General features: G+C 40.5%; 2 protein-coding genes across 7 annotated transcripts in view; one reads left to right on the top strand and one right to left on the bottom strand.

The window, feature by feature from the left end:
• The window catches only part of PLEKHG7 (pleckstrin homology and RhoGEF domain containing G7), a 202,455-nt gene extending 192,541 nt beyond the window's left edge, over positions 1 to 9,914 (top strand). Inside the window, exons 14-18 of the mRNA XM_064419708.1 lie at positions 676 to 769; positions 1,236 to 1,315; positions 2,596 to 2,755; positions 6,612 to 6,709; positions 8,210 to 9,914. Coding sequence (XP_064275778.1) covers positions 676 to 769; positions 1,236 to 1,315; positions 2,596 to 2,755; positions 6,612 to 6,709; positions 8,210 to 8,317 — 540 coding nt within the window. The 3' untranslated portion in view covers positions 8,318 to 9,914. The remainder of the gene's footprint in view (positions 1 to 675; positions 770 to 1,235; positions 1,316 to 2,595; positions 2,756 to 6,611; positions 6,710 to 8,209) is intronic.
• Positions 9,915 to 15,035: 5,121 nt separating this feature from the next.
• The window catches only part of EEA1 (early endosome antigen 1), a 62,730-nt gene continuing 59,684 nt past the window's right edge, over positions 15,036 to 18,081 (bottom strand). For all 6 annotated transcript variants that reach the window (XM_064419704.1, XM_064419703.1, XM_064419702.1 and 3 more), the window contains 2 exons: positions 17,873 to 17,971; positions 15,036 to 16,822 (listed from right to left, as the gene is read on the bottom strand). In XM_064419704.1, the coding sequence (XP_064275774.1) occupies positions 16,700 to 16,822; positions 17,873 to 17,971 (222 nt within the window). In that variant the 3' untranslated portion in view covers positions 15,036 to 16,699. The remainder of the gene's footprint in view (positions 16,823 to 17,872; positions 17,972 to 18,081) is intronic.

Genomic DNA, 18,081 nt, shown 5'->3' on the forward strand with positions numbered 1-18,081 from the left:
CTGTATTCTAGTTTTGGGGCTGGCTCTGCTCTAACAGGAGCAGCTGCAGCCTGGGCACTGCAAGTGCTGCAGCTAAACACACACAGTGCCTTGGATGGCAGCGTGGGTTCTCTCAGCACCCAAGAGAGGGCAATTACACAGTCCAGGAGGACTCTACCATACTGGCTTTTAGGGGACAGAATGAAATGGGATAGATGTAAGTATTACCAGCATTCAGTAAAGTAGAAATTATTTGCCTCTTTCACTTCTCAAGCTGAGCCAAAGAACTTCCCATTTACACTTAAATTGCATTACAAAAAATCACACAGCATACCTGGGTGTGCACATTTTTACTGTAGCTACCCTGTTTCCCAGACAGACTTGAAGCAGCACTATGGTAACATCATCAAGTGGGTCTCATCTCAAGGATTATGTCTGTTCATATACGGGGCTGCAAACACTATTAAACTCAATTTGGAAAAGTAAAACCGAGCTTAACATTTCAAAAGCATAAATACATTTAAGCAATAGCAGTGCTGAAGAAACAGGCATGCTCAGTTATCAGCTGTGTGATGTACTTAGCCTGAGGTAAGAGCACACAAATGCTCATCTTGTTTAGCTGCTGGTTGCTTCCCTGTTCATCATCCATTATGCATGGCTCCCCCATTCTCTCTTTCTCTCTTTTTTTGGGTCAAGTGTTTGAAGCAAAACTTAAAAGAAAACAGCAGTGAAAACATTTTGTCTTCAGTGAGCAGACTTCTCCTTCATGAAGGGAAGCTGATGCTAGCAGGTAAAGTCCCTGATCTCCTGGTGTCCAGAGACAGCTTAGCAGAATTATACATTGTTATGGCAGGTCCAGAACGAACCTCTGCAACAGCATTTAGGCAGGTGCAGGAAAGAAAAAGCAACTGTATAGTTTATCAGAGAGAGACTGAGATACAGCCAGGGTGCCATTAGGATGATAGTCTGTATGATTGTTTATTGTCCTTTTTCCTGGCAAGCAAGTAGTTGTTATATCACAACGAGGTAGCTGCTACAAGGTACAAATTTAGTAGCTAAAGTGACTGAGACATATGACTTAGTGCATTTGAGAATGCAGACTGAAGAACAAATAGTTGGGAACTATACTGGAAACAAGGTTTCTTTGTTAAAAGAATTCTGTTAGGTGCAGTGATTCATACATGTGCCTCATCTTAGAAGTAGCAATTCCTTAAAATAATCACACCATAAAACTGATTTTTTGTTTTCCTTCTCAGAAAGCACAAGACTCCTTGATGTCTACCTCTTTTTATTTGATGATTTCCTACTAATTACCAAAATTAAACGTAACAAAAAGGTAATAATGTCAAGAAATATACATGGTTGCAGTTGTTACATTTTTTAAACTTTTGGATGGCTTTTGAATGTACTTTGGAAGATTGATCTAATTATAAAAATACAGGATGACTAATCAGCATGAAGAACAGCTGATACTTCCTTATGTGACTAGCAAACCATAACACTGATTCAAAAGCCTGCTTCCAGGCTCAGTATGGTACAGGAGCACTATTACTGGCAGAATTTACATTACAAGACCTTAATATCTTCCTGATGTTGTTCTGATGTGTTGGACTCCTAAAGATCAGAAATGTTTCAGGAATGTAAGACTTTTTTGAATGGTCCCTGCAACCTGGGACTTTTTTATCCCAGAGATATCTGGGATAAAACTGCTGGAAAGAAGAAAAAAAATAAAAGGAAAAAAGCCAGGGAATGGCTAAAATGATGGAAGATTGGCTATATTGCTTGTTGTCCTTTCTTTGCCTTGATTTTCCCAAGTTTGAAATTGAGATGACTCTTTTTAAGAAAACGTTTGAATGATGCTACAGAGTTCTATAGATGATAAATATCTGTATTTAGACACCAACAGAAGAACTGGATGACCTGAAATTCCTAAAGCTTCAGTGTAGGAGTGCATTTAGCTAATTAAGTTTATGAAACTGATGTAAACTGGTTTGGTGGGGGTTTTTTTGTGTTTTTTTTTGTTTTTTTGTTTTTTGTTTGTTTTTTTTTAAGAAGCAGTGTTCTGCTTTAGAGAGAGAGGGGACAGAGAAAGCATGCAGTGAGAGGTTTTAGACTCACAGCACCATCCCTTAGCAACGGGGTTGGTGAAGGAAGCAGAAATTCAAGGGACCTGGTACCCTCAGGCAAATCTCTTCGAGGGTTGTCCCAGGGACATGTGTTGGTGAACCTTCTGTGAAGGGCTGCAACTTCTCTGGAGCTCCAGGAATTCTGTCTTCTGCATATGCATGAGGGGAGATAAGAAAACTTACCCCCAAGCAAAAGAGAAAAAAAACCTGCTATTAAAACAAGGAGGGAAAGGGGGGTAATACTTTTGGAATGCCTATAACTGCCTTCTGCTTGTGGATTTGTATTGTGTTTCTTTTGTAGCTTTTTAATGCAAAGTGTAACCTTGCAGGAGATCTCCAGGTACCAGTCAGTTTTTCTAAGATTCCTCAGGCAAATAAGCTCTCTGTGTATCTTTGATAAGAGAAAAACATAATTTAGAGTTGTTTAGTGCCTATACCTCATGAGCAGATGGCAGACAACCTGCTAACCAACTTCATTTTCTATTCCCAGAAATATGGAGGCTCAGACACCAGTTTAATCCCCGTCTGTCCTTCCCTCACTTCTGAGCTGCAGTGTTTCATAAGAGAGGGGGGATTTTGCACAGTCCTAGACCAGCCCATCCCACTAGACAGACTCGTACTGAAAAATGTTGAACCCGTCCAAGTTACAGGTATGTGCCTGCATGCACATAAACGCCATGTCAATGCACTGTGTGTGTGGCAGCATGAGGACAAGCTGCTGTTTGCCCACAAACCACCCCCAGACGCCTGGAGTGCAAACACTGCTGCCTCAGCCCTGCCTGGCTTCCCAGCTCTGCTCCTGCTGGGAGGCTGAGCTGTGCCTCCACAGCCCCGCTGCCAGCAGTGACTCACACACACCAGTCACTGTCACATACTATCCATTCACCCCAAAGGAGGTATCAAGATTCCAATGACTTCTTTCTCACAAGCCTTCCCTTGTCCTAACTGTCCTAATATGCTCTCTCAAACCCCAGGCATCTTTCCTTTCACCCCAAGAACATTTTCAGTTCCATACAAGTGACACAGCATTTCTTCAGCTATGCCACTACATTGTTCTCCTGGGTATCCTCCAGCATACACAGCAGCCATTCTCAAGGAGGCTGGAGAGGAGATTTACCTCCTGCTACTGCTCCAACTCACATCTCCACCAGCTCTTGAGAGGATGGAAATCACCCAGCAGACATCAATGCTTCCTTGCTCTCAGACAGCCAAATTCATCCCTGGGGAATACGCCTCCTATCCCTGCTGCTGTGCAGTTGGGTGTGGAGCGAAGGAGGGCTGACTGCCACAGAGAGTGACCAGCCTTACCCTGCAAAAAGGTTCCTGAAGTTACCAAAATCAGATTTTGGGTGGGGAGCAGACATGAAACATCAGGCCTCCCCCTGGTCTGAGCCACTGACACAGCAGGCTCCCACACATCTCACCCTGGTGGTGAATGGTGAACATCCAGTTGGTGGCCAGTCTCCCAGGGCTGTTGGTACTGGTCCTGTTTAGCACCTTCATAAAAGACCTGGATGAGGGGAGAGAGGGAAGCCTTAAGCCATAGATGGCATTAATTTGGGTGGGAGTGTTGATCCACTGGGAGGTAGGAAGGCTCTGCAGAGGGATCTAAACAGGCTGCATTGATGGGCTGAGGCAAACTGCAGGAGATCCAACAAGGTGAAGTACTGTGTGCTGCACTTCAGTCACAACACCACCGTGAGCATTATGAGCTTCAGGAAGAGTGGCTGGAAAGGAGCCCAGAGAAGGAGGATTGGGGGTGCTGGTTGACAGCCAGCTGAACATGAGCTGGTGTGTGTGCCCAGGTGGCCAAGCAGCCCAAGGGCATGTGGCCTGTATGAGCAACAATGAGGCCAACAGGACTAGAGAAGAGATCTGTACCCGCACTGGTGAGACCACACCTCAAAATCCATGTCCAGTTCCAGGCCACTCTCTAGAAAAAGGACATTGAAAATCCAGAGTGTGTCCAGAGAGGAGCAGTGAAGCTCAGGAAGGGTCTTAAGAGTAAGTCCTAAAAGGAGTGGCTGAAGAATCTGGAGATGTTTAGCCTGGAGAAAAGGGGTAACATCATCACTCCCCACAACCAACTGAAAAGAGACAGCAGCCAGGTGGGAGACAGCCTCTACTCCCAGGCAAGCAGCCATGGCACAAAAGGAAATGGCCTTAAGCTGCACCAGGAGAGGTTCAGGTTGGACACCAGACTATTTTCATAGAAAGGGTTGTTAAGGATTGGAACAGGCTGCCCAGGGAGGTGGTGGGGTGAGCACCCCTGTGCTGAAGTGTTCAAGAAATGACTGGAGGTGGCACTTAGTGCTGTGGTCTAGCTGACATGGTGGTGTTCAGTCGAAGGTTGGACCTCCAATGATTTTGGAGGTCTTTTCCAACCTTAAGGATTCATTGATTCAGTCTAACACTGGCAAGATCACAGGAGCCTCCTATATCAAAGAGAATGAAAGAAATACAAATCTCTAGGCTCCAGGGTCATCCTAATCCTAAAGACTGAGAGTAAAAGCTTAGGAAGCTACAGTGCTCTGTGAGAAAGCAATAGATAAGGAAAATAAGCCTAGAGTCTCTAATATTTACGATAACTTTGAAATGCATTCACCCAGACTATTTAGCATTCAGCATCAATGCCAAGAGGATATAAAGGTAGGCAATAAAAGGCAAACTACTAAAGACAAGATAAGGGGAATAACACAAAGAATAATAACCTTTTTGAAAACATGTTCCAGGCATGGAATGCCTGCCTAATTAGTTCCCCCACCAAACCAGCAGAAATGGAGCAAATGTATCAGCCCCCTCTTGCCTGCAGTATGGAGGGGAGGGCAGCCCCACATCCCATGCAAGCCCAGGTTGAATGCAAGGCCAACAGCTCCTGGATGCTGGAGAAGGCAACGCAGCCACCCTCCAGTTTGCACCTAATAGACTGGCTATAAAAACCATAATGGAGATGGAAATAATATTTTTGGATTTTTTCTTTCCAAGCCAGCATTTCCCATAGATTCCTAACCAGAGTCTTTCTATCTCTGTGATCCAGCTGCAATCATCAGAATAGAGAACACTGCCTTTTGCATTGCAGCCTAGGCTCTGTCCACTGGCTATGACCCTTCCCTGCACCCTGGGCCTCACTGCTTGACTTCTCTCCCATATATTCTTACCAGCTTTATTACAACTGTAGCCATGGCAGTCTCTGTTACTCACTTGTAGTCTGGTAACACCTTGGAAGCCCCATCCTAACACAGGACCCCTTGGGGTGAGGTGCAATAAAAACAGTGAGAAAAATTACTATAGGGAGATTGCAGTTCAGATTCCCACCATTCTGTGTAAAACAACAAGCAAACATTCCAATGTCAACAGAAAATGTCCCATTGCAAGAGAAAGAAAAATATTTAATATTGTCTGGAATGTGTGACCTTGGGGAATGTTGCCAATATATCAGAAATCTCAAAGAGACTTTTATTACTGGTGGCACTAAAAGATTAGTTAGCATTTTCTCAGAAAGGTCATATGATCCATCACATTAATCAAAAATGAAATCCTGATTTTTGATCTAGCAAGTACTTCTGCTTCTGTTAGTTTGCTGAAGGTTGACATCTCTTTGAAAATAAACATAGCTCAATGCAAGTACTAGAAAAAAATATATGTTGCAATATTCTAGAAATACCCTTTTGGCAGCAGACAGGAAGCTGATAATTATGTAGGATAATTCTTGTCCAAAGCCTTCTATGCATTAGTGAAGGGATAGAAGATAAAACGGTGTGTTCATAACACCAGGAAGGTACCCTAAAAGCAGAACTACCTGCAAACACCATGACAAGAGATATAACTTTACAGGTAAATATAATAGTAGGAACCCAGCTCTGAAGGTTGTAAGCAGCTACATACTTTCTGATTAGAAAACCTTTATTCCAGAGGTGTGACATTGGTGGCACTTTGTCCCCTTGCAGAGAAAGGCACTACACGATGCTCACAGTCACCTTCAGGAACAAAAGTCTGGCAGGAAACAGAGGCAACATGCCTGGCTGCTGACAGCCAACCAGAGCATTTCCAGGAGCACCAGCTCAGGCACATGCCCAGGGAGAACCCAAAGCCAGCACTAGCCTGAGTGCAGCCACTTCCCCATGTGCCAGCCACCATGGAGACTTACTGAAATAAAATGGGACCTCTCTTTTTAATTTTTGATATGTTTTTCTCTAACTTCAGTTATGATTTAGGCCACTTTGAAGGGAAATATTTCCTAATTACCCTCAGGTAGTCTCAAAAGCACCTTAGCTGCACCATGATGAAGCAATTAAAAGAAAACAAATGCAAGTAGAATTAAAGTTTTGAAATAAGAAAGCTTTCTATGCAACAAAATTAACTCACCCTATGAGGGTGCAATTTCCCTTTTGGAAATCAGAAAAGATGCTTACATATATAATTTATTTGATCATAATCAATGTGATATAGAATTGGACTGACAGTTGTATGAGGTGCATTTATATCACTTCTTTACATTTTCCACAGTCTTCAGCCTGCGAAATGCTTTTCTAATTCAGCATGAGAACAGGTATCGGCAGTGCATAGCAGTCTTCTTGCTACAAGCTCAGACAGAGACTGCCAAGGTAGGTAACACATCTTTTTTTTCTTCTCTAATTACACAACTATGCTTTCCCTAAAGGAGGCTGGCAGCCTAAAAGTGGTCATGCTGTGATAAGAATCTCTTACAGTTGTGACACTTGACCAAAACTAAAACAAAACAAAATAACACCCCAGTGCTCTGGCTCACATATTTGTTAGAGAATTTTCACTGCTGAACATGTTCCAGTTTTCTATCAGGGTTGACAGCAGGTCATATTCTTGTTGAAAAACATTATCAATTCTGATTGCTAAAAAAAAAAATCCATTTCTTGTGTCACAGAAGATGGTCAGCCCCTCCAGAGAAGTCAATAACAGCCCCCACTACGCCCAACTCACATGCAGTAGTACTCAGATCAGAAAACTCTCATGCTCATCTATTCACAACATGCATTTTGCATTTTCAGACTGAACAGATGGCATGATTAATTCCACTGTTATATAAATTTACCCCCCATTTTCACACCATGTCACATTTCTAGTAACAGCACTGTGTATAACATCTAAAAGTGTGTCAGGCACTTCACAGTATTTTGCTTTCTCATGTAAGTTGAATTTCCCTCTCTAATACCTAATGCACAGAAATTTGACCACCACTAATATTAATTCTTACAAGTAAATGGTGGCAGACTTGTTCTAAGAGAAACACTGAGTGAATTCTTTCCATTTTCAAGTCACTGGCTGATACTTGGAATAGCTATCCACTCAAGAAGTCATTAGTTTCTCCTGTTACTGAAATATGACCTTCCTTTTCCAAAACTGCCTTCATACCAGGGCTACCATCTTCTCAATGTCATAGAATCACAGAATAGTTTGGGTTGAAAGGGCCCTTTAAAGCTTTTAAAGGGTAAATCCTCTTAGGGTTACTCCAATGTCTCATCATAGCAATTCAGAGACAAACGCACCTTCTGTCACCAGACTATCTGGACTAGCAGAGAGAAGGAAGTTACATATTTGAAATTCTCTCTCCATCACTCCCTGTCCTCACACCTGGATGACAGCAAACATAGACCTGAACGCTGTCAGCATGATAACAGAAACTGAAATTCAGTTGGCAGCACATGGCAGATTTTGGAGGGGGACAGAACTTGTGATGCTAACAGGACTGGAGCTGTCTTAATCAGAAAAATGAGGAACCCAAACTGCAGGGACAGTATTAAGCTAATGAATAAACATCACACAGAAAGGGGTGAAATAGCCTGCAACAAACTTCACCATTACAAACAGAGCATTAAAATCCTACCTTCCAACCAAAAATGGAAACATCTGCTGGAAATCCCTGGCCCCAGACAGAGATTCCAGCAGCATGTAGTGGCCTGAAGAAATGGGAGAATCTCAGTTGTGAGATAATTTATGTTTCCTTCAGCAATTACAAGCACAAGCCTGAAAAGAGGCTAAATAAAATGAAAGGCTCTGGATGTTTATGCATCTAACTTACTGGAAATTTTTTTAGGTTGTCTTGGTTTACAAATTTTTTCTTGTTACAGAAAGCATGGATGTCACAGATAGAAACAGCAATCTCCAATTACACCACACAACATGAAACCAAGAAAAGCACTGCTTTCTGCTTCTCTGTGGAATCCTCTGAAATTTAATAATGTCAGCATTGCACTGCCAGAGCCACTGGAAGACTATTGTGGTGATAATATAGTTATTTTATAATATAAATATAATGCCTTAGGTCTCTGAAGCTAACAGATTTCTGACTTGACAAAAATATGGCGCATAGACATATTCCATGTAGGAATAAATTGGAGGAGGGGAATGAGCCATGCAACAAATGTAGTGCTCCTAGATACTCCTTTGCTTCACCTAGGGAAGGTTCTTGCCACCCAAGGAAGCTTTAATAGAGCTTGTCATTTCCTAGAAAGCATGACGGGCAAAACCCCTATGCTGGTAAGGACAACTCATTCACCAGAGAAGTTCAGAAGGGTTATTGCATCATTCAAACTGTATTAATAAATTTCATTAAATTAGAATTGTGTAGCCATAGCTTCTGATATGTATGTGTCTCTACCCAGTAACCTATAATATCCCAAGATGTTTTTTGCATTAATACTGAGCGTGTGTATATATGCACTTACCTGGTCCAGTGCTCTCCAGATACAGCCTGGCCACTGTGATACACAAATTCCTGCTCTTCCCCTGTGTCTATCATGGGCAAGTTTTTTCCTTCCTGGGAAAGGAACAGCCATCAGGCTCCATGCCAAGTGGTGAATGTGTGAAGCAGGAGGGCAGAAGAGAGTGCAGACAGATCTGCACCAGGGCACCGCACAAGCTGCCAAGGCCTTGCCACAACTTGGCTGACACAGCTGTGCTCCATCTCCTCAATCCCATGCTCAGCTGCACACTGCATCACACCGAGGGCTCACCAGAACCTCCCAGCATCCTGAAACCACTGCTGGCAGCACAAAGATATTTCAGCCCAGAGCAGTCACACCTGACAGACTAAGGTGTGTGCTCTGTGTGCTGGCAGAAGGGAAAGGGTATTTCACTTTGCATACTTTTCCACAAAACAACCTTTAGCCAGGTCTACTCACTTTACCAGACAAGTAGTCATTCCTGGCCAGCATGTCTCCAAGGAGGACAGCCCACTGGAAGGAAGTATTTACACACAGGCTTGTCTTCAGAGATGCAAGCTCAATAGGCTCTTCTGTGGTGTCAAGAGAACGATACCTCAGGAATCGTTGAGGCAGAAATTGACTTCCCAGTTCAAACTGCCTTCCAGAGGAGACCTCTCTTCTCCATCTTTCTCCATATCTACACAGAGCCCCTGCTTCAATAGCTAAACATGGGTTGTTTGGTTGTGCCTCCATAATTCAATAGTTGCTTTGTCACAGGACTGATCTCCCACATTAACCATCTGGCGTCTCTCTGCAACACAGTTCTACCCTGAAAGAGCTTTCCATTTCACAACTGAGACCTTTATTGGTCTAAAAATGAAACAAGTGCTACTTTTTGAGTCTTCCAGTTATGCCACTTGTCCAGCTGCATTGACTCTGATGTCAGAACACAGCCAGTGACAGAAGGACTTTCACCAAATGTGGGATACTCGGCAGCCTTGCACAGCTATGGGGAATGAAGACTACTCAGAATTTAACCTATGAAAAGAACAGATTTGAAAAACAGTCATTATTACTGTGTCCTCAGGAATGTGAAAGCCTTTGTTGCAGCTCCCTACAACTCTAAGAAACTGGAACATTTAGCTTGTTCTTACATGTGTGTAAGAACAGTTAATCTACATTTGTAAAACTATATATCCACCATTTCAAAGTAGCTTTGCTGTCTGAAACAGGGCAAGGTAGTTTTGAATTATATAACCTGGTCTATTAGAAAGGTCTAATTTTTTATTATTATTAATAGTCATTCCTTTAACATATTAGAAAACAAAAATGACATTTCAGCAACAATTCATCATAGTTTATACAGAACCCGTTGATGCATGGTGTCACCTTCCCATTCAAATCCACAGCCACCTTCCAGATCACAGAGTTTAAGAATTACAGTGCACACTGGACTAAATTCTTTCACAATGTAAGGCACAACTACATGATCACAAGTAGTAAACACATACACTGAAAGCAGAACTTAAGGGAATAAAACTTCAATTAAAAAGAAATAAAACCAAAACAGACTCATGCAAAAAATCTATCTACACCTACCAAGATGGTATGATCCAGTTTAAAGTACAGTACTCTGTAAGTAAAACTGCAACATAAGTCTTTTATAATACATTACTTCTAAATACCAAGTAAAAACTTATATTTTTTCCATTTAAATTTTATACAATTATACAGAAATTAAGCTGTATGAACAATATTCACATCTGCAATAATAAACTGATCATTAAAAGTCAGAAAAGAGGCAAATGAGACCATGTAATTTGTGGCACACATCCATTACAGAACACCATTCATCAAGTTCACATCTCGAGTACTGAAGAAAAAAAACACGACTAAGTCAATGGTACATATGGTGACTGAGGCTATCTGTAAGCAAAGGACAAAGCGCCATACAAAACTGGTTTTACCCAGCAGACCTTAATTATGAAAGCTTGTGGTTATCATTTATTTCCTGTCCAGCAGCTAGAGTTTGCAAGGTTGAAACTACAGAAGTTAAAAGAATTTAAGATAATTCACAATAACTCGAAACTGTTGGATTATTTTAAATACACATTAAAAAAAAAACAACTCTTTTCCTTTTTTGGTGATAAACTTTTACAATTTTGGCATTCACTATAACTTTTACATAACATGACCGTGAGAAAACCTTATTAAACTTACCTAATGTTTGAATTTCACATTGAGAGGTAGCTTAAATTAAATCTTATGTAATGGCATCAAATGGAGGGGGTGGAGGATGTGACCCTTTTTTTGTGAATTTTTTCTTTTCTTACAAAAGTGACTATTTCTATACAAGCAGCATTTTGGACATATTACTATAAAAAGTTCTGGTAATTGCTAACCCAGCAAGATGTTCTTTCAAACATCCCTTTCGTGCCAGGAATCAAGCTCCAGCGTGATACAATGGAGGACTTTGCCATAATGCCAACAGCAGTAGCCTGGACCTGCCAGCACCGACCTGTTGACATATAACAATGAACATCCTTTCCCAGCCCTCTTTACCCAAAAAAAAAAAAAAGCACGAAATACAGAGAAATTTGGTTTTAGTGTTATATTTCAGTCACAGCGGGAGGGAAAATTGGAAAATGTGCCTTCCAGGCTCCTGCCTTTGTACAACATTGATCCAAAGGGCTGGCAGGGCTTCATCAATCTTTAAATGCACAGACACTTCTCTATCCGCTGCACAGTGAGTGTGTAGTATGTGGAGAGCTACAGACAATAGGCAGAGTTTGTTACATAACCTAGTACCTACACTCTTCATTATTGGGAACTTAAGTGGGGTTTAATATTCTCTCTAAACATGCAAACTTTTTTATTCAGTATCCATTTAAAAAGAAGCAGAAAAAATACCACAAAAACCAAATTTCTGTGGCAGGACTTACATGCAATTATAGCTGGTTTTGAAAAGTACATCAATTAGTCCTTTTGGAGAGGCTACATTTGGACAATAGTTTTAAACTCATTCTAAAATGGATGCTGAGGTCAAGGTTTCAAAACCAAAGAAACAGACAACTGGAAAGATCCTTGAAAATACATAAAACTCTTTTTTTGTTTCTCACTTTATAATCTTAAAATTAAGTTCTACAAAGACACGTGTGACTAACATGGTTTTTGTTATATGTGCTCTCAGATAATGATTGTGTTTTTGGTAAAAGGAACTGTAAGTGCAGTTCTCCTTAGGGCCAAATTTATACAGTGAAAAATCCAGCTGATTATAAACCTGCTGTCCAATGACTACAACTAACACATGCAATGCACATGATGCCATTCCACTTACTATAGATTCTCTTAGACAGCAAAAAGTGCACAGTGCAAATGACAGTGTTGTTTCCTTGTTCTCTGAGACTATGAGAGCAAGAGAGGTGGTACCTGGAAGAGTAATTTATCAGTTTCTACATGCTCAAACCATGATATCATTCTTCTTGGCATAGTTTAGATTCTACTGAACTTCAGCTCCAGCATTTTTCTGTCCATCACTGAGTACTGGCCATAAATATTTTTAAGTTTTGCAACAAGCATTTGTTTCCACTCCATGGTGAACTGACACATAACAATCCAGAAAATCAGTTGAGTTTTCCAGGTTCCTTTATGAATGTCACTTCTGTTACATCTAGCATGAGAAGCTAAATTGTTCTGGCTCATGTAATACAAACACAGAGAGGTTACTTCATGCTTCTGCTCCCAAATGCCTTCTTGCTTCACTAGTAAGAAAGCTTTTCCAGTGAGGATTCACAAACAACCCTAATGGTCCCAAAGCCAACAAAAGTTCTCATTGTTCTTGTGTACCTTGTGCTCCACACTCCATGCCAACTTGGTTACTTGACACCTTCCAAAAACAGAGGCAAAAACCCACATTTCACCCTACAGTCTTGGACTCTTGTGGCAGAGATTGAAGCCAGCTGAAAAATGAGATCCCTCTAAACCTCTTGCCTCTGTTGGAAGCTGCAGCAAAAAATTCCTTTTGTCTCTTCATCTCCAGACAGCAACTTTTCCTGCTGTGACTCGTTACTTTTATCCTCTTCATTCAACCTTTCCAGAAGGGGGATGATTACATTAGGGAGTACATGGGGAGAAGAAATAAGTAACAGTGAAGCAGAGCCAGCTAAGATCTAAAGCCTGCCACTGACTTCTGCAATGCTACCTGTCTCCAGTATGATGTACTGCTGACATGAGCCAGAGTAGAACAGCAGGATTTGGCATTTGTGGGGCAAAAATGCAAGGGACTGTGGGTCTCTGAGTGGGAAGAGAGGTGTAGTCTCCAGGAAGTTAAAAGAACTTCTCCCCACCCTTAGCAAGACCATCCTCTACAAAAGCTTTTTTAGCTTATCTCTGCCCATGAAGCAGCTGGTCTGTCACATTCTGCTCTTGCAGCAATTCTGAATGTGGATAGAATTTCCTGCAGATGGGACAGTTTCAAGAACAAAGCCCACACTTCACTATCCCATTCCTGATGCCATAGTAATGACTAGTAATCAAAGGCTGCTTGAGGATCCCACAAACCTACTGGTTTTACCATCATTTTCACTCTTCCTCTATAATGGCCACTCCTCAGGGAATCAGAGCAATCTGCCTATTGCTAGAAGCTGTAAAAACACATAACTATGCATCCTCCAGTTCCAAGAGTCAGTCTCTTCTGCCATTTTATTAGTTTTCCCCTCTGTTCCTGTGTCTGCAGTCTGAAAAATCAGTGAATTAAACTGTTTTGCCTGGAAACCTTTATTTTACTGTGGTAAAAGTCACCAGGCTTTTTACTTGGTTTTCCAGTTACTTAGATTTTAAGGCAGTGGAACAAAAAGCCCACATTCCTACTGAAACATGCCCATCAAAACAGTAAGACTCTGCAAGCATATTTGTAAATACACAGCTTTTCACCTTCCAGTTTCTCTCATTGTGGGATATTTTCTTGAGCTTGAACACAGCTTCCAACCTGGCAGTGAAGCCAAGTATTATAGAGTCAGTCTACCATCAACTTCTCAACAAATACAGACCAGCACTAAGAATTACAAGTACAAAAGAAGGAGCATAAGACTCAGCAATGGAGTCATAAATTCACTTCTCACTGTGAAAAGCTGCAGAAATCATGATGTATTGCTGCAGAATCAAAGCTCAAACATGAAAGTTTCTACCCCACTGTTCCTCCAGACTTTAACAATCCTTCTTTCTACAAATGTACACTCAAAAAGCATTTCCATCCCCTCAAAAAGCTGCTTATACAAACTGGCCAGCAAAAAGCAACTTTCCAAAATCAAGCTCATTTTGCCCCTGAAGCTGAAGAGCTCCACATGATGGTGTGATCTGCAGTCAACCAACTGCACTGCTTCAGCAACCTGCTGGGAAAGGTCTCTGTCTTTACACAATGGCATCCCAAAAGGCTGAATTAACAACAACCCCTCCAGAGCTTTTACCAGTGCAGAAGTCTCTCCTGAGCTTTCACATGTTCCCAGTCAAAAGCAAAACACCTAAACACAACTGAATCTTCTAACCACTTTCCTAGCTCCCCTGAAAGATCTCCATCTTCCTCTGCCCCAAGTGTTTTGATCTTAGGCAGCTGCAGGAAATTTCTCCCTTCCTGCTCAAAATCCCTCCTATTCTATGTGGTTGTCCTTCACCCAAACAACAGCACAAGGCTCTTGTGTGTTACACAAAAGGGCAGAATGTATCTAGGCTGGAGCACAACTGTCTTGTCTCTACTTTTCCCACATTTCTAAAGTCAGACAAAGAAAGACTCTAAAGCAATTTTTTTTTGTTTCTCTCAGTAAACAAATAAATAGAAAAAAAAATTCCCAGAGGCAGAGATTCTGTTCATATTTTCTATTCAAAAGATTCTTATGCCAAACAGTTACACTGATGAGGAAAAACAGGGAGTCCAGAGGCTGTGTTCATATGGAATTGTTGCAGCAGTTGGTTTTTTTGTTTTGGTTTGTTTTTGTTTTTTTTTAGCAAGCAACTCAACTTCAAACCAGAAAAGCAGGTCAGTTGTAACCCAAACCCTTTTACAATGATAAGAACACGTCACATCATTCAGGTGGCTTCTGGGAAACAAGAACTGAATTTTACGAAAACTCCTTGACAGTGCAAATGTAGAATTTGCTGGGTAAGTTAAAAGGGGATATGAAACATATAGATCGTTACTGCTGGAGTAGACGGATGAAGTTTCTTCACTTGACAGTTAATCAAGACATTTTTTATAAAAGAAGACACTTCATTCACATATAGAGCTGTAACTAGATAAAAGCAAACAAATCTTCCTAATCATGACTAAGATACCATCATTGTGACAGAATTTGATTGCTTGCCTCAGAAAAGAAGTAGAGGAATTCAGGACACAACCTTTTTCTCTGAACAGTTGGCAAAATTCGGTAAGATACCGAAGGATTTGAGGGGTGGAGAATTTATTAGGATATTTAAGACAAAAAATTCCTAAATATTGGAAGGCATAATCCCTTCTTATAAAAAAATAATCTTAAGGGTTTTGAAATACCAGATAAAAAGGGAAGTTAGAGACAGGCAATCAAAAATGAAGAGGTGCAAACAAAATCACAACAAAAAAGAAGCATGGAGCTTACATGAACTGTACAAGAAACTTCTATTCCCAGTACAGAAAGTATGAATAAATATTCATAGTCACATATATTGGCCTTTTAGTTAAGAGTTGTTTGGCTTCTAACAAAGCCAGTTTTCCATTCTAAGCAGACTAAGTCACATAACTAACATAATACTTCAGAGCCCCTGGTAATGGGGGTCAGATGGAGTAATGGAAAAGTGAGGTTTGTTAGGTGTTACAGGAGTTCAGCTTCTTCCGCCAAAAGCTGAGGGAAGGGACAGAAGAATAGGCCAGAAAAACTACAGCTGTCTCAAAAAATACCTGCTCTTAGTTGGACGCCTGGCTTGGAAGGTCTGGCTGTCCCTTAGAACAGCAGTGATTTCTCAGTGCTTCCAGAGAATGGGCAGGGGCAGAGATGTGCCACAGGCTTCTACCAGCACTGTTTGTTTGCTTTTTAAAACCCACATGATGTAAGGGTTTCTTGAATATTAAAATGTGTCAACCAAATTTGTAAAAGTGAAATCAATCACTATGGGATGAAATATTGTAATGTAAAATAAAATACTGCTATAATGCCAGATAAACTTTGTCTCATCACTTGTTCACACATACTCTCTCAGAGAGACAGATGCACTCACACACCAACTATCCAATACAGTATGTGTAAAGATGTTCCAAGTGCTGTATTAGATAAGGACTTGGGTGCTGATACTACAAGAGGTCAAATAAAACTGAGTTGAAGTTGAGTCCAGCCATTACCCTCATTGTGGAGTTCAAACTTTAGAGAAAACAATGCAAGAACCAGAGAGATAGGAAAAAACCCAAAATCACAGGGGTTTATAAAGACCATCAGATACACAATCAAATGCAACAATTAGTTATGTTTTTACAGCAACATTTGATACATAAAATCCTCACAAGTTTTTGCATCTTCCTTTTTCTTTGAAGGAAACAAGAATAAACTTCAATATCACATAAATGCTGTTTCTCTTGAACAAAAAAATAAAAGATAAAAAAATACATTGTTACTCCTCTGTTTAAACTTTATTTACAAAACTGGATATTTCTAATCTAGACATAAAAGCTCTTTCCATGATGAATGTCAGTAAGCTATGAATGATCTGAGGCCGTGTCTCACAAAAAAATACAATAGTTTTGCTTGGTATCAATAAACATTTTAAAATATACTAGATTTTGCCAAGTATTACAATCATTGTCCAAACTGAACAGTAGTCTGAGTGCTGAATGAAGTGCATCAACAGAAATCGTAAATTTTAGTGTAACATTTCTTCGTCACTCACGATAGCCAGTTATCCTTGCAAGTCATTAAAGCAAGTATCACAGACTCGGACAGGCTTCTTGGAGGAAGGAGTTAAGGCATTCTTTGCTGAGCACTCAGCACAAAAGATATTTCCACACTGTCTACAGTGATGCTGCAAAAGAGAAGAAACATACATGCTGAACATCAGTGGCAGGGCAGTGATCACTAATAGAGATCCCTATCATGTCAAGTCAACTCAGCCAAATCAACCCTCATGTTTCAAAAATTAGTCTTAATTTTTAATTGGCAGTTACATAGCACAGAGAAGGTCATTTGAGTAAATATTTTCTAAAAGGTATATGGGTAAAACATTCAGAAGTGCTTCACTGAGTCAAGAGAATATACCACTTTCAGAAAATAGATGGTTAAGTTCATCCTCCTCTTGAATTTGTTCTCGAGCTTGTTTTGGTCACATAAAATACATTCCTCTTATATGTAATTACCTGCTTTCACATTGAGAAGTATCCTTACAGCCTCTGTTCAAAGACTACCCAAGAACATCACCAAAACAGTGCAGGCCAGGGGGAGTCACCTAGGACTGTATCAGGAAGGTCTGCAAAAATGAACCTCAGAAATAACTCTGATCTATTTCATTGCCAAGTCACTTGTTGGAGGGGTGCTCATCTCTGGATGAATGGCAGACCTGCCAATTGATGCTAACATCTTGGCTGACCACGGCAGTTTTTCAAGCAAGGTCTGACTCCAGACCTAAAACACATCCAGATGTTTCTTCTGTTCCATGTTTACAAATGTATAGTCACAAAGCATTAGATCATGGTGATGCCTCATATTTTCACACATACCTAATTTCAACCAATTTACATTCCTTTTATACCATAAATCTAATTCAGATCAGTTATAAATATATTTGCTGTAAATATGCTTGCAACAGTGTAATTTTGCCAGCTTGCTTTGGGGATTGAAGCATTTTAACACTGTTTATAAATTGATGCTGTTAAAATGGAAAAAGAACCATGAATAAAGCAAGCTCCACAGCCATTATTTTTAATATGTTATGGCATTTCAAACAATAATTGTATTCTGAGATGTCTTGAGAATCACAGTACTATTCAGGCCATTTTCTGAAGTCTGTTTCCAATCCAAGAGTTTGAAAACAATAAAAACTGAAAATCACCATAGACACAGAGTAGAACACACCTACCCTTCTTACTGTCACCGAAAAGCCTTTTCCACAGGCCATACAGTTCTGTACCTCATTGTCTTCTGCCCACTTCCTGTTGAGAGCTTGTGTGTGTTTGATCTATACAGAAGATGTAAAAAAAGCATCAGGCTTTTTAAAAAATGTATGTCTATTCCCTCTAATATCCTCTGTTTCCACAGCAAGCACTACCTATTGCAAAATAAATGCAC

This window comes from Passer domesticus, chromosome 5 (genome assembly GCF_036417665.1).
Source record: "Passer domesticus isolate bPasDom1 chromosome 5, bPasDom1.hap1, whole genome shotgun sequence".
Lineage (NCBI taxonomy): Eukaryota > Metazoa > Chordata > Aves > Passeriformes > Passeridae > Passer > Passer domesticus.